The 13,870-nt window shown below is 40.1% G+C and overlaps 1 protein-coding gene across 1 annotated transcript; it reads right to left on the bottom strand.

The window, feature by feature from the left end:
* Positions 1–4,770: 4,770 nt before the first annotated feature.
* Positions 4,771–13,870, bottom strand: suox (sulfite oxidase). Its single transcript, XM_034139568.1, is given in 6 exon segments — positions 4,771–6,384; positions 6,386–6,799; positions 8,770–9,048; positions 10,700–10,868; positions 11,137–11,207; positions 13,797–13,870. Coding segments are annotated over 6 exon segments (1,791 nt in total). The 5' UTR covers positions 13,845–13,870; the 3' UTR covers positions 4,771–5,574.

Genomic DNA, 13,870 nt, shown 5'->3' with positions numbered 1-13,870 from the left:
CTGCATAGCTATGGTAACTTACTTTGTTGTTTTTCATGGTCTGTGGATGTCATGGTCTGTGGATGTCATTGAAGATCTTACCAAGAGCAGTCTCAGTGCTGTGGTGTGGACGAAACATTTCCATTTGACTCCCTCAGGGTCATTAGGTTTGTTGTTGATTCGCTGGTGTCGATACAGAACTCAATGTCCTTCAGGTATGTATCAAATGCAGTTAAATGATGGGCCTAAACCACAAAAGGAGCCTTACCCTCCTCTTATAAATTCCTGTTGTCCCCACATCTATCCCATCCGAGACAAATATTTATGTTTACTCCTCAAACACAAATTGAGCCATCCTTGGACCCATCCCTGCTGACAGGCGACAGAGGACAGATCAACAACATGTTTTCCCTTTGTGTAAAACAAATGGGATTTGTAAAGACTTATATGTCCCACACCACTATATGTTTAATATGATCAAATTAAACTCAAGTTTCCCATGGTGAACCAACAGAGAATTATTTTTATTATAATTATTATTTAATTATAATTTACTTGGTTTTACAGTCCACAAATGTACAGATTCAGTGTTGTCCCTCTCAACAACTCTGTTTCCAGAGGTCAAAAGCTACCTCCCAGCTACCACTAGCACTTCTTACACTGAGAGACCAGCAGGTGAAAGCATCTAGCAACAAAACAACCAGATATGTTTCTTATGAGTTGACGTAAGTGAGTGAATATGGGACTTACATTTGTCAGGTAGCCAGAAAACATGACAAATATTGCATTGCTCTGTGTCTGAATGCCAAATGTGTTTATCAGCTTATTGTGTGGTATTTCTACCACCTAGCTTTAAGTACATTTCTTGAGTCTTAGTGGTCAATATAGTTAAAGTTGTCAAAACAATTAGAGATGCAACCTTATAACTGCTTATATATTACTATTCTGCCACATAATCAAAAGAAAGTTGCTTATAATGTTGGAGAAACTTTTGTCAGCAAAAACCTTTTTTAGAATGTATGATTTGGCTGACTCCACATTTAATTCCTGATTGTTGCAGTGTCAGATTTTGTATACATTTATATCAGTTTGCAGTTGTGTAGATTTTATACAAATATGATTTTAAACCCAAAGCAACATTACATTCTACAGAATTCATAATGATTAAGTTGTGGATGACTGAAGCGTGTCTTACAATGAAACTGTATTGGGACATTTGTACGTTATATTTACAAAATGTGGATAGGACGACAGCAGGCAGTTGTGTGGTTCTTCTGGTGTATACATGTTACAGCAGCATTAGCATTATGTTACAGCAGGGCAGCTGGTCTCAAGATGTGAGTGAATGATGGTACTTCCTCAAACTTTAACCTGGGGCAACATACCAACAATAGATTTTAACTCTGTCTAAAACACAGGAAACCAACTCCTAAAGGTACAGTAGGTGTTTAAGGCCCTTTAGGATTCATGTACAAATTCACATTAAACTAAGAATTACTCATCGAAACAATTATATTTGGCTTTTTCTTGTATATCTCTTTGATCATTTCCCCAGTCTACATGCTGCAAATTCCCCACTGTATCACAACGTACCACACAGAGAGATGAAAGTGCACTGGTTTGCATTTACCACCAATGTGACACAAGCCTGTGTATTTGCTGACCTAGAGAGAAATAAAAACAAAAGCCATCTGTTTCCCTTCTAATGTATTGTGTCATTGTTATGACAGTGATTTTAGTAAACAACAAAGAAATAAAGGAACAGAAAGGAGGAAGAGAAATGTGGGAGTATAGTAAAGGCTATTTTTGATGCCTTAACTGGCAATCTGAATATCTGAAACTCCACTCTCTATGTTTGACTCAACAAAGTACACAGAGCAAGAAGAACACTAAGTCCAAACTATTCACTTTAATGCTTCAAATGTTTAATGTCTCATCTTCTACTTAAGTTAGCGGATATGTCTTTATTTATTTTGTGCAGACTTTGCTTTTCCTTGCTTTCAGTCATTCCTCCTAAGACTTAGTGAGTAGTGCATGGTTGCCCTTCACTGCACACATACTCATAGCAGCGTCAAAAGTCTAAAACCAGTTAAATAAATAAATGTTAACTGTCTAGATTGACTGCCCAATCATATCAATGTTTTATTTTTTCGACGCAATTTCTGCTTACCGGATTTGTTTTGTAATTTGTGACTCAGAGACAGATCACAATGACCAGTTTATAAGAAACAGGATTTCCAAACAACTTCCCGCTGGGTCAGAAGCTACAGGACGCTAATAAACAAATGAGTCTCACAGTACTCATCATGCACGGAAAGTCCTGGAATATATCTGGTTTGATTATATGAAGTCAGAGAAAACATAATTCAGGAGAACATCCTTATCTGCTTAATCCAACCCTGGCCAACAAATCACCTGAATATGAGATAGTTTATTGAAGTTACTGAATGCATTCCTTTATATCTCTAAATCATATGTCCTGACATGACAGCTCATCTTTTACATGGACTTGTCCTCCCTTCCTCCCTCCTGTTCACCTTCCTACCAGCTGCAATCTCTTTTTTCAGATGTCTGTCTGAGTCACTTCATATCCTGTTTCCTCTCTTACCACTTTAAGGAATCACTTCGTAAATGAAGACTTAAAAAGAGACTGCAGAGTTGTCCGCAAAAAATAACTGCATCCTGATGTTAAGCAAAGGAAAATTCCGCTTTCAAATAACGTATCACCAACATGTGAAAGCCACGTTCCTAATTTCTACTGAGAGGCTTTTGAACGCTAATCTTAAGCGACCCGGAATCCAGAGTGAGCAAACAAAGAACACCGGTAAAGATGAACCCTTATCAGTCCCACAACACAACTCCAGCAGTTTTCTAGTTTATAAGCAAACCTACAAGGGGATCTGATACTAAATACCATATTAAAGGGCCCATGTTATGCTTTTCCGGTTATTACCCGTCCCCTTGTGTGTTATGAAGGTTTTTATGCATGTAAACGGTGTGCAGAGTCACAAACCCTCAATGTACACCCTGTAGGGAGTAAAACTCTAACACAGAAAAGACCTCCCCAAAACGCCTCGTTGGAGATTTCTCATGTTCTTCCTGGGCATCGTGACGTCTGGATACCCAGTAGCCACGCCCAGAGCTATGACGCACCCTCTGCCAGTCAAGCATATATACTGTTGGAATCTCAGGTTCAGTTCAAAACAGTGCTAACTGGGCTAACGAAGTTGCTAGCGTTTGTCAACTACAATGTCAGCAGATGGCCTTACATGTTTCTCATAGCAGGAGAATGTCTGCATTCACATGAAATACTCAGACAGTATACTCCGGGTGATTTACCCTACGATCAGTACATTATAGTTGGCGTTCCTAACCGAGCTACCGTTCATAGCGTGTATGCTACCGAGATAAACAACGACGCAACCGAGAGGTAGACATGCTAGGCGAAAACATTGTTTTCATGCCAGCTACAATGAATGACCGAACGTAGCAGACTACCCGTATAAGATTGCAATTGTAAACACGTTCTTCCTAGCCTAATATGAACCACTAGCTTTTGTTCATAGTGGTTTTATTACACAGAACAAGCCATTGACACAGTGCTAACTGGGCTAACGAAGTTGCTAGCGTTTAAATATATCAACTACAATGTCAGCAGATGGCCTTACATGTTTCTCATAGCACGAGAATGTCTGCATTCACACACAAAATACTCATATACAGTATACTCCGGGTGATTTACAGTACGGTAAGTCGCGAAACTTAATTACATTATAGTTGGCTTTCCTAGCATGTATGCTACAAAGCTAAACAACAAGGCTACCTATAGCTAGACATGCTAGGAAAAACATTGTTTTTATGCAAGCTAAAAAGAATGACCGACACGTAGCAGACTACCGTATAAGATTGCAATTGTAAACACGTTATTGCTAGCCTAATATGAACCACCAGCTTTTGTTCATAGTAGGTTGGCATATTACACTGAACAACTAGCAAACGTAGGTTAGCTTATACAAAAACTGATGCTCCGCTCAGAGCCGAAAAAACACTGTCTTAGACATGGGCGGAGCCTCTCTGGTGGTTGATTAATCAGAACGGAGTGGCCGAGCTGACCAATCGGAGCACACTGGGCTCACAGGGAGGGGGGGCAAGAGCTCAAACAAGCCGTTTAGGACAGAGAGTGAATACACCGGTGAATACACATATTTTACAGAGATGCTGTATGCGAAACCAATGTGAATTTGGAAAATTGCACAATATAAATCTATTTTAGTAGACCTCAACAATGGAATTATGATCAGTGGAAATGGCCATGACATGGGCCCTTTAAGTAATTGTATTACTGCAATGTTCCTAATTACAATAACCCTTGAAGAAGAATCAGATTAAACATGCTTTATCAAAAACAGTGGTTTAATTGCAGTCAGGATCTCCAGTAACAATTATTTTCATCAACAATGAATCTTTCTTCTATATTCTCGATATATCCTTTAGTTTTATATGAAATAAAACAGGGAAGAGTAGGGACATCTATATTCTTCAATCAAAATGTTCTGCTATTTTTGCATGAATAATTACTTTAATGATTATTACATTTTAGATAGGGATTATTTTTCTGTGGATCAACTATGTGTTGCAGCTCTAAAATCTAGTTAAATGTATTTGTAACTAATGTGTTAAAATAAAAATAGATGCTGTTATCTAATAATTTGTGCTGTATGACATTGACATACAGGACAATAACTTTACCACCTTTTTGCACAAAGCAACAATGGACACAAGAGAAGTATGTCAGTGTAAAATTAGAGCTCTTTATTTATCATCTTCAACGATAATGTACATTTTACACAAAACACAGTGTAGTCTAAACTGTGGTCGAGAAGCGCCCTTCTTCTGCAGCGTCGTAGTATAAACACAGCTGCTCTGAGCTGCAGCTCCACAGAGGCGTGGTGCTTCACACACACCGAGAAGCAGGAGGGCAGCTCCACTGACTGAACGGATGATGATCTACGGCACCGACCTCTGCTCCTCAAACTTCCCATAAAAAGTTATTAAATAGTTTATTCCCAAGGTCAGCAATGCCACAGCGGCAGATAAACAATGCTCCCAAATGATATTAGTTTCAGTTCTACTCTTGTGAACATGCAACTCTAATATCGAGCATTTCAAGTAATTACTTTATAATACACTTAAAATGTGTTTACATTTCAATTAGATATCAGCATATTATTTTAAATAAGGCTTTTAAATTATGTTAACCACACAATTAATTCAATCCTTGCAATATACCAATTACAAAAATACATAGAAAAATGTTTTCTTTTCTAAAAGACCAGAGAATGAACATGTTCCCCTTAAGACCAAAGTGAATCAACAATCGATAAAACAGGACATGTTTTGGTAAATGTAAGCCTTTAGCTTTGTTCCAGATTAACTCAAATCTCAAAAGCAACACTTGCATAAATACTTCAAAGCTGTGTGTCTATGAAACCGTATTTCCCTCCATCACTTCTGTGCTGAGTACAAGTGACAGATCTAAATAACCTTTTCAAGCGTAAACCTTTTGGATTGTGAAAACGGATGAAACCACGGAGTCTATTCCTCGTTATCGTCTTCTCTGATCTCTACCTTCACTCTGTGCCAGGCGTTACTCAGGACCCCCCTCAGGTTCCAGATGGGAGGAACAGTGTCTGGTTGCATGTTGTAACTGTTGTCAACCGCTTTACAAACTATCTCCAGCTCCTGAGCCTCGGCAGGAAGAGGGGCCGTCACCTCCCACAGCTTCCAGGCCCAGGCCCGTCCCGGGGGGGGTGAGGGTCCGGGGGCTTGTCCCTTCTCACTGCTCCTCATCTGGGCCACCTGCCACGTCTTCCCTCCATCCAGAGAAACATCGACACGCACCACCTCTCTGCCCCCTCCACTCCAGGCGTACCCCTTCACGGTCACCTCTTCAGAACTGCGGTCCACCACGGCCCCGTCTGTCGGCACGGTGATGGCCGACTGGATGGGCAGCTCCTGAATGGCCGGAGCCGACTTGAAGTCCACCGTGTCCCAGTCCGTCCCGGGGGAGAAGCCCTTGTAGTCGTTCTGCTGCCAGTGGCTGCTGCTTTCCTCTGCACTCACTATGATCTTCCCCAGCCACTTCACGTTGCGTGCGCCCACTGTGCCCGGCACCACGGCACGCACCGGGTAGCCGTGGTCGGGGGGGATATCCTGGCCGTTCATCTCATAAGCCAGCAGGACATCCCCTTCCTCATTAACGGCCTTGTTTAGAGGGATGGAAGCACCGTATGTCGTCCCGGTCACGTCTTTGTCCAGTCCTTCAAACTGAACATGGAAAGCCCGCTGAGCCACATCGGGCGAGTAACCAGCGGCCAGCAGCACGTCCCTGAGCCTCGCCCCCCCCCCATGTGGCGTTACTGATCGCAGCGATGCCCCAGTTCAGCCCTTTCACCTGCTTCACCTTGTTCATCTCCGAGCGGCGGTTACCGGCACACTGCAGCGTGGCTGTGATGGTGTGTTTGGGGAATCGAGTCTTTAACTCCTCTAAAGAGAGCGTCAGCACTCCGCCAGGTAGCCCCTCAATGTGCAGCTGATATGAAGCCGCGTCCACCTGGGGGACGGGCAGGTGGTTCCTTTTGAAGAAGATAGCGGAGGGGGTGATGAAGCTGTCAGAAAGGAGCTCAGGAGGTGGCTCTGCGTTGAAGGGCTTCAGGCTGTTGATGTGCATGGCGGGGTGGCGCTCGGGGTCCGTAGAGTAAGGGTCTGATGTCTTGATAGCCTTCTGCTTCTTCACATCTTCTGCACTCAGCTCCCCAACCTTGTGTTAAACAAAGAGGACTTTTATTTGACCACAAAGGAATGATGCTATGAATAAACAATCACATATTTTCAGCAGAAAAAGGTCTAATGCTGCGTTCACACCGGACGCAATGCGAATATTCGCTTCGCTCTAATCGCTCCTATCGCATCGCTCTAAACGCTGGAGTTTCACCGCGGCTGCCAGCTGTGTTTACTCGCATCATTCAAACAAGACGCGCTGGCTCGGGAGCTACAACTACAACAAATGAACATATTTTACCGTGATTAAATTGTAATACACGTTTCTAAATGATGCCGAAGTAACAACATACTGATACCGGTTAGTAACAACCATGAATTAATGCTTTGACAAGACGGCAGGCAAAACACCTTTTAAAATGCTTGTTTTCTGAATGAAGATCGGGTCGACCAGGCTAAGCTAACGTTGTATATGCTCATTCCACACTCATAACAACGGCCTACAGACATAAATAAACCAGCGACTGTATTCGCCATGACACAGACAGTCTGTGGTTTGTACTTGTTTAACTTTTGTCCAGTTTCTGAACAGATATGAGGAGCTGTGAGCTCTGTGTGCTAACTGCTAACAGCTAACGGCTGATGTTGTGTGGTTGAACGTCAGTGACGGCGACTGAGATCCTCACCGCTGATTGGCTTCCGTGAGAACGCGTCACGTGAATTTGACGCTCGAGTTGAAAAAATTGAACTCTCGCGTTTAACGCGGCACCGTTCAATCGCCTCAATCGCGCCGCGTCCACCGCTTCATGCGCGCCGTCGGAGCGAATTCGCGTCTGTCCGTGCCTCTGCATTGACTTTACATGTAATCGCGCCGCCCCCAAACATCGCATCGCGTCCGGTGTGAACGCAGCATAAGGCACTCTGATGGCAAAAAGTTGAAAAGCCTTCGATCAGATGTTTTTTTGCGCCTAAATTCGAGGAAACATATATAATGCTTGTAGACTTAGAGCTTTGTTAACAACCCAAGTGTATGAGCACAAGCAAGCCTTCTTCAGGGTTCTTGCTTTTACAATTTTATCATTAAATATCCTTATTTAATCTTATTAAAGTTTGTTTTTTAAGTTTTTCCAGATGAGTGACTTGGATTGGACATGAGCAAGTGTTTTCTTTTCTAATGACAGCTTGAAGAGTGCCAGTATTTAGCCTACAGCTGCTCCTCAGTATACAGTACGCAGTAGACCTTTTCATATGCGTCTTCTGCGACAGACAAAAATAAATGACAAGTTCATTTCAGGTTAAATTCAACATCCCCTTCTTAACAGCTGCATTAGTTTGGCATTTTTCAAATGTTCTATTTCTCAAAGATACAGCAACATTTTTAATGGATTTGTATAATAAATAATTGCTTAAGGGGATGTTATTTTTATGTGTATTGTGGCTTGCAAACACTTGAGTATCTTGTCCTTGTGTCAGTAAACTGTGATGGATGTTTACAAGCGACAGACTGAGAAATAATATTAAAGTTTATACCATATTTTTTTCTGTGGCTCATATTTTGAGTATTTCTACTCTTTTACTTATATTGCATGGTGAAGCTGCCTTTGGTATGTTACATGGTTAAAATCAGTAAGTCAGGGACAGTTGAAACTTAATGGTCTTGAGTATATTTTAGCTGCAAATCTCAGACTAACCAACATTGGCTCGGTGTTTGGCGTTGGTGGCTTTGTGATGAACGCCCTGTCTGATGAAACTTGTTCCACCCAGTGAAAACCTGCTGAAAACCCTTTATTCCAAGATACTCCCATGTTTAGATCCTGCCAATAGTTACTGGTTTTGTATTCAATATGCTGGGGTTCTTTTTTACTTACAGTCATTAGACTTACAATACTCGTGGTTTAAGAGGATAGTTGTGTCTTTTTTCTTTTATAATTTGGATGAACACACATTTTTTAGACAAACATTTATTTTTTATTTAGGTAAATTATTAACAGAAACCATGAATGGACCCACCTTATACTCTGAGAGCATTTCCAGCACATGTTCCTGGTTGTGTACAGCGTACAGCGCCCAGAAAGGTTCAAGAGCTCCCCCTGCTGCCAGCAAGATTTTATCCCCTCCAGGGTGCATGGCCACGAACTCAGTGATGTCGTAGACGCCTCCTTTGAACGTGACCCAGATGCCATGTTCCAGGGAGCGGTGAGTGGTCACCTCCTCCTGACTGATGATAGGAAACGCTGAGGTCTTCTCTATGGTCTGCACTGTGCTGGAGTCCTGCTGCTCAGCCTGCACCTGAGAGGAAAGAGGAGAAATTCATTGTGTTATCCTTCAAAAATTACATTTGAAAAACAAGTTGACTGGAAACTAATAATCCAGTTTAGAAGAATTGTAGAGAGAATTGTAGAGAGCATGTTGCAATCAAATCATCTTGCTCAGTACAACTGTGATTGAGAGGTCACCTGGATTAGTTTGTGTTTACTTTGTTACTGTCATTATTCGTCACTTTTATGCCTAGAGTTTTATGGCGGAAACAGCAGTGTTTGTTCTCATGTTTGCACATGGCGACAGAACTGTGCTAGGTGTGTTTAACCTGACGCTATGATTATCTTTAGCGGCGCTCACTGTTATCTGAACAGCCTCTGTAGACGACATACAGACTGAGAGCAATGTTACATTATACTAAAACCTTAGGAGAAGCATATAATACACTCTGGGTAGATACTAGGGAGCTAATTTCATATGTGGTATGATACATGGAACTAAAATAAATGTGGATTAAGTCACAAAGTGTAAACAATCCTATTTAGAAAAATATTATAGGAAAAAAAAAAAACTAATATTGTTTATTGAAGTCATCGTTGGTCGCTTTGGATAAAAAGTGTGAGCTAAATGACATACAATTTACTGTAATGCAATATCCCTGTGGACACACGTGACACATTTCAAAGTAAATGTTTGGTATTTATTGGTGTTTATACATAACAAACATTTAAAATCATATTTCTGCAATTTAAGTCTTCAGTGTAAGTATGTACCAGTCTGAACTATTTACTTCTTCTAAAGAAATGTTGCAACCAGCTAAACACAGGATGTGTGCTAAGCATGTTTGCACGTTGAGTAACAAAAGATGTGGGAGTGAAAATTGATAAATGAGCTGACAGATGCTCCTGAGCATTGCAAACCAACAGATGGAGGCTAGTGACTGCCCTCACTTTAAGGGGGTGTCGGGTGCAACACAGCAAATTATTTTCCTCTAAAGTTAATGTCAGTGGACATTTTAAAGTGGCCAAATCATACATTTATTATTCAATTCCACCTTATACTACAAGATTATAACACATCTAAACTGTGTTGCTCTAGAGATCCACATATGATTCATTAAAGTAAGGTATGTGGCAAAGAAGTGCAGCAAGTGCAGAGCAGCAGTAGCATGATACGGATCCAGATGTTTGATGAATCTTCACCTGGTTAATATATTTAAAAAAACCTAATATCTAAAAAGTATGTTACTTATCATGTTTCAATTTCTTTAGTCTAGAACAGGGGTGTCAAACTAAATTTAATTGCGGGCTACATTAGCATTATGGTTGCACTCAAAGGGCCGGTTGTAACTTTAAGACTATATAAATATACACATATAAATATATAATATATATTAAATAATGTATTATATTACATTATTGGCTCTGCATTGGATTATTATCAGTTCAGGTAATAACTTCATAAATAACTACGTCTGAAAGCAGAAGTCTAGAGCAAACAATTGAAAGCAAATATTCAACAATTACACCAATTGTATTGTATATTATATTCTTTGAAGTTCTTGAGGTCGCGGGCCAAGCCTTGAGTTTGACACCCGTGGTCTAGAATCATAGGAAAAGATGCTTGATATACTAGCTAAAGAAGTTAAACATCGTCTTTAAAGATCTGTTCTCCTCCTAACCTTGTGGTGGTGGAGGCTATAAGCCAGGACAGCCCCGGTACCAGCCAGCAGTCCTGCCAGGCCATGTCTCCATCTGGGACCGTGGGCGCGCTGGTAGGACCCCCCATCCTCACTGCTGCTGCGCCAGAGACGAACTGCACACGACACTACAGCAGGGGTCACTTGATGCCTGTGAAATTAAACAAATACAAATGTGACTTTTATGCAGATCAAACCAACCTCATTATTGTGTTCAACCGAATGTTCAAGGATAACAAAACTATTGACTAAATAAAAGATAAAAAAGGGAATGAATATCTATTATTTTGCTCAAACACAGCTTGAGTTTGCCGTTTTAGTTTCCTTTATTTAAGCTTTGACCAGGTGGAGAACAGACCAAACCTAGCTGCTGACAGTGAAGATCCAGTGAATGCCAAAAGTATAATAACGCAGTGTACCTTTGAGTGTTGAGAGGTCCAAATCTAGTCAGGCTGTGGCAGCGTCTGAGGAGCAGCATTGCATTGGTATACTGGGAAGAAATTGAGATAAGAAAAAAAGGTTAATTCACAGTGAAATAAACAGAGCATATCTATCAAATAATTAATATTTTAACCCCTTTGGGTGCAGACCAGAACTAGTGTAGTGCAGGAACCTCTAGTGAAGAGCAGACAAACATATTTACCGTCATCTGGGCGCCGACTAATGCTTGCTTTACCACCAAGATTACGGTACATGCTGTAGCTATAATAATAATAATAATAATAATAATAATAATAATAAATTACATTTATTAGAGCGCTTTTCCAAGCGACACATTGATAAACCAATCATTGTTGCAGACTTATTTAATTTTTTTTAAATTCAAATTTTTTCAGCCTTTAAAATATGGTCATCTTCTGCCCTTCACCATAACTCCTCATATTGAACAGAATAGCTTTACGTTGTTGACTGACAAAACAAAACATTTAAAATGCTTGGACTTTGAGAAACATGGATTATTTTTGGACTATTTTCAGCAACGTTATCATTAACGACAATGGACTTTACAGATGAACACAGTAGGTCAGAGTTTCAGACGTCCAACAGTCGTACAGGTTACAAGCTCTGTCACTGCTGTGTCAGGACACAGTGGACGTCACATAGAATAGCTGGTGAAAATAAAAAGGCTAATGTGTGTAAAACATTTTTACTTGAAGGCTAAGTAGAATCTGATATACCATTTTTATTTTCAGCATACCTCACCAATCCTTCTCTGTCTTTACAGCCAACATGTGTTCGGGGAAAATGTCAAAATGAAGCTGTACGCCTTAAAACTCCTCCTGAACTGACCAACCAGCTCGGGGGGCGTGAACAGAGAGAGGGCTGGGCTTCAGTTTCACTTTTCTCTGACCTCAGACATGTTGGTGGATGTGTAACTCCCTTCTAGTGACCAAGGTTGGTCATGCATACAATAAAGAAACCAACTGTACCCTGTGTTCTTCTGTTGGTAATACTTTGACACTTTGACAATAAAAGAAGAACGTTATGACCCCAGCATGAAACAAGTGACACAATGTCATTAAGCTTTAAGGAAAACATCTCTGGGTGGGGCTGCTTTACAAGAAAAGATCTGACTGGCAGGTCAAAGGAAACAGATTACAGGAGCACCGGACCAAAACCTGAAGCACACACTTTTCTTGGAGGAGAAAATAAGTAAATCATCTAAATATAAATGTGTTGTAAGTAGTTTGGTGAACAGAGAAAATCTTACTAACATATTAAACATAAAATTACAGATATCACCTGGAAGAGCTCTGCTTTAACATTCAATCACACCTGTCTTATCAGTCAACAGTGTCTCTTAAGATTACTCAGGGTTATCTTCAACCAGCTTTTACCACCTCAGTATGCCAGCCAGCAGCCAGACGAGTGCCAGTAAAAGTCCAGGAGTTCAGAAGGTGAAATGGTAATCTGCTATTGTTTGGATAGGGTCGCACTACTGTTAGGATAGGGTCGCAATACTGTTGCTGCTGCTCAATATTTCGGACTCAAAATAATGCTGAAATAATTGTTTAGCCGCCCATCTTTGTCAATCAGTTAACTAATTTATAGTTTTGGTCTCAGTTGAGTAAGGTTTTCTTTACTCAGCAAATAATTTTTTAATGCTGACTGACTTTTACCGAGAAAATTATGAGTACCTGTTTGGTAAACACACAATTTAAAGTGAAGCTTTTTAATGATTATTCGTTAAGCAACTCAGTTTTGGAGATGTGTCTATTAAACTAATCGGTCAGTCGCCAAAATTAAGCTTTTGTTTACCAAAAACTTCTTTAGCAGATGGCAGCACTTTATAATTCACATGGTAACAAAAATGTCAAGGAAAAACAAAGTTCAAACACGTTTTTGCTACATATCGTGAATTGGAACACCAATGTAACAACTCAACACATAATCAATGGTATATAACGGTATTTTGGTGATATTCATTTCCAGTAATACCATTTGAATTCCTATGTGCTATGTGGTTACAACAGTCATATTTCTAATTATTTTTTTGTAAACTGAATGACTTATTTCCAGTTGTGGCAAAGCACTCATTTGCTTAAGTAAAAGTACTAATACCACAGTCTAAACATAATCTATAACAAGTAAAAGTCCTGAGTTGAAAATGTTACTCAAGTAATATTACAGAAGTATTATCAGCTAAATGTACTCAAGTATCAATAATAAAAGTACTTATTGTGCAGAATGCCTCTTATAAAAGAGTAATATTATTATAGAATATTATTAAAAACAACGTGTGAGCACATCTCGTAAGAAAGTGATTTAAAGTGGTATCTTTGCCTGATCCTTGAGTCTTCTCAGTTATACATATCTTAATAAACTATTCGATTAGCTGACACAAAAAGTAATAGTGTTAGTCGACTAAGCATTTCTTTTTTCTTTGGTGTAGGAAAGGACAGCCCTAAATATTCCACATAAACATTTCCCCCACTGTCATATTTTGTGTTAGCTTCATCACAGTGAGGGCTCTGCCGAGGTGAACACATTACAAAACCAATTCAGATTACGAAACATAATGAATGTTAAATGTTTACCAATGTTTACACATTGGTAAACATTTGCTAGAAACCTTTACCCTGACACAGGTCACCATCACTATCCTCACGGCTAACTTAGCTAACATTCAAATTAGCACTGTTAGCATGCCCG

The sequence above is a fragment of the Trematomus bernacchii genome, unplaced genomic scaffold, assembly GCF_902827165.1.
Source record: "Trematomus bernacchii unplaced genomic scaffold, fTreBer1.1, whole genome shotgun sequence".
Lineage (NCBI taxonomy): Eukaryota > Metazoa > Chordata > Actinopteri > Perciformes > Nototheniidae > Trematomus > Trematomus bernacchii.
This window is presented reverse-complemented; position numbering and strand designations above follow the sequence as displayed.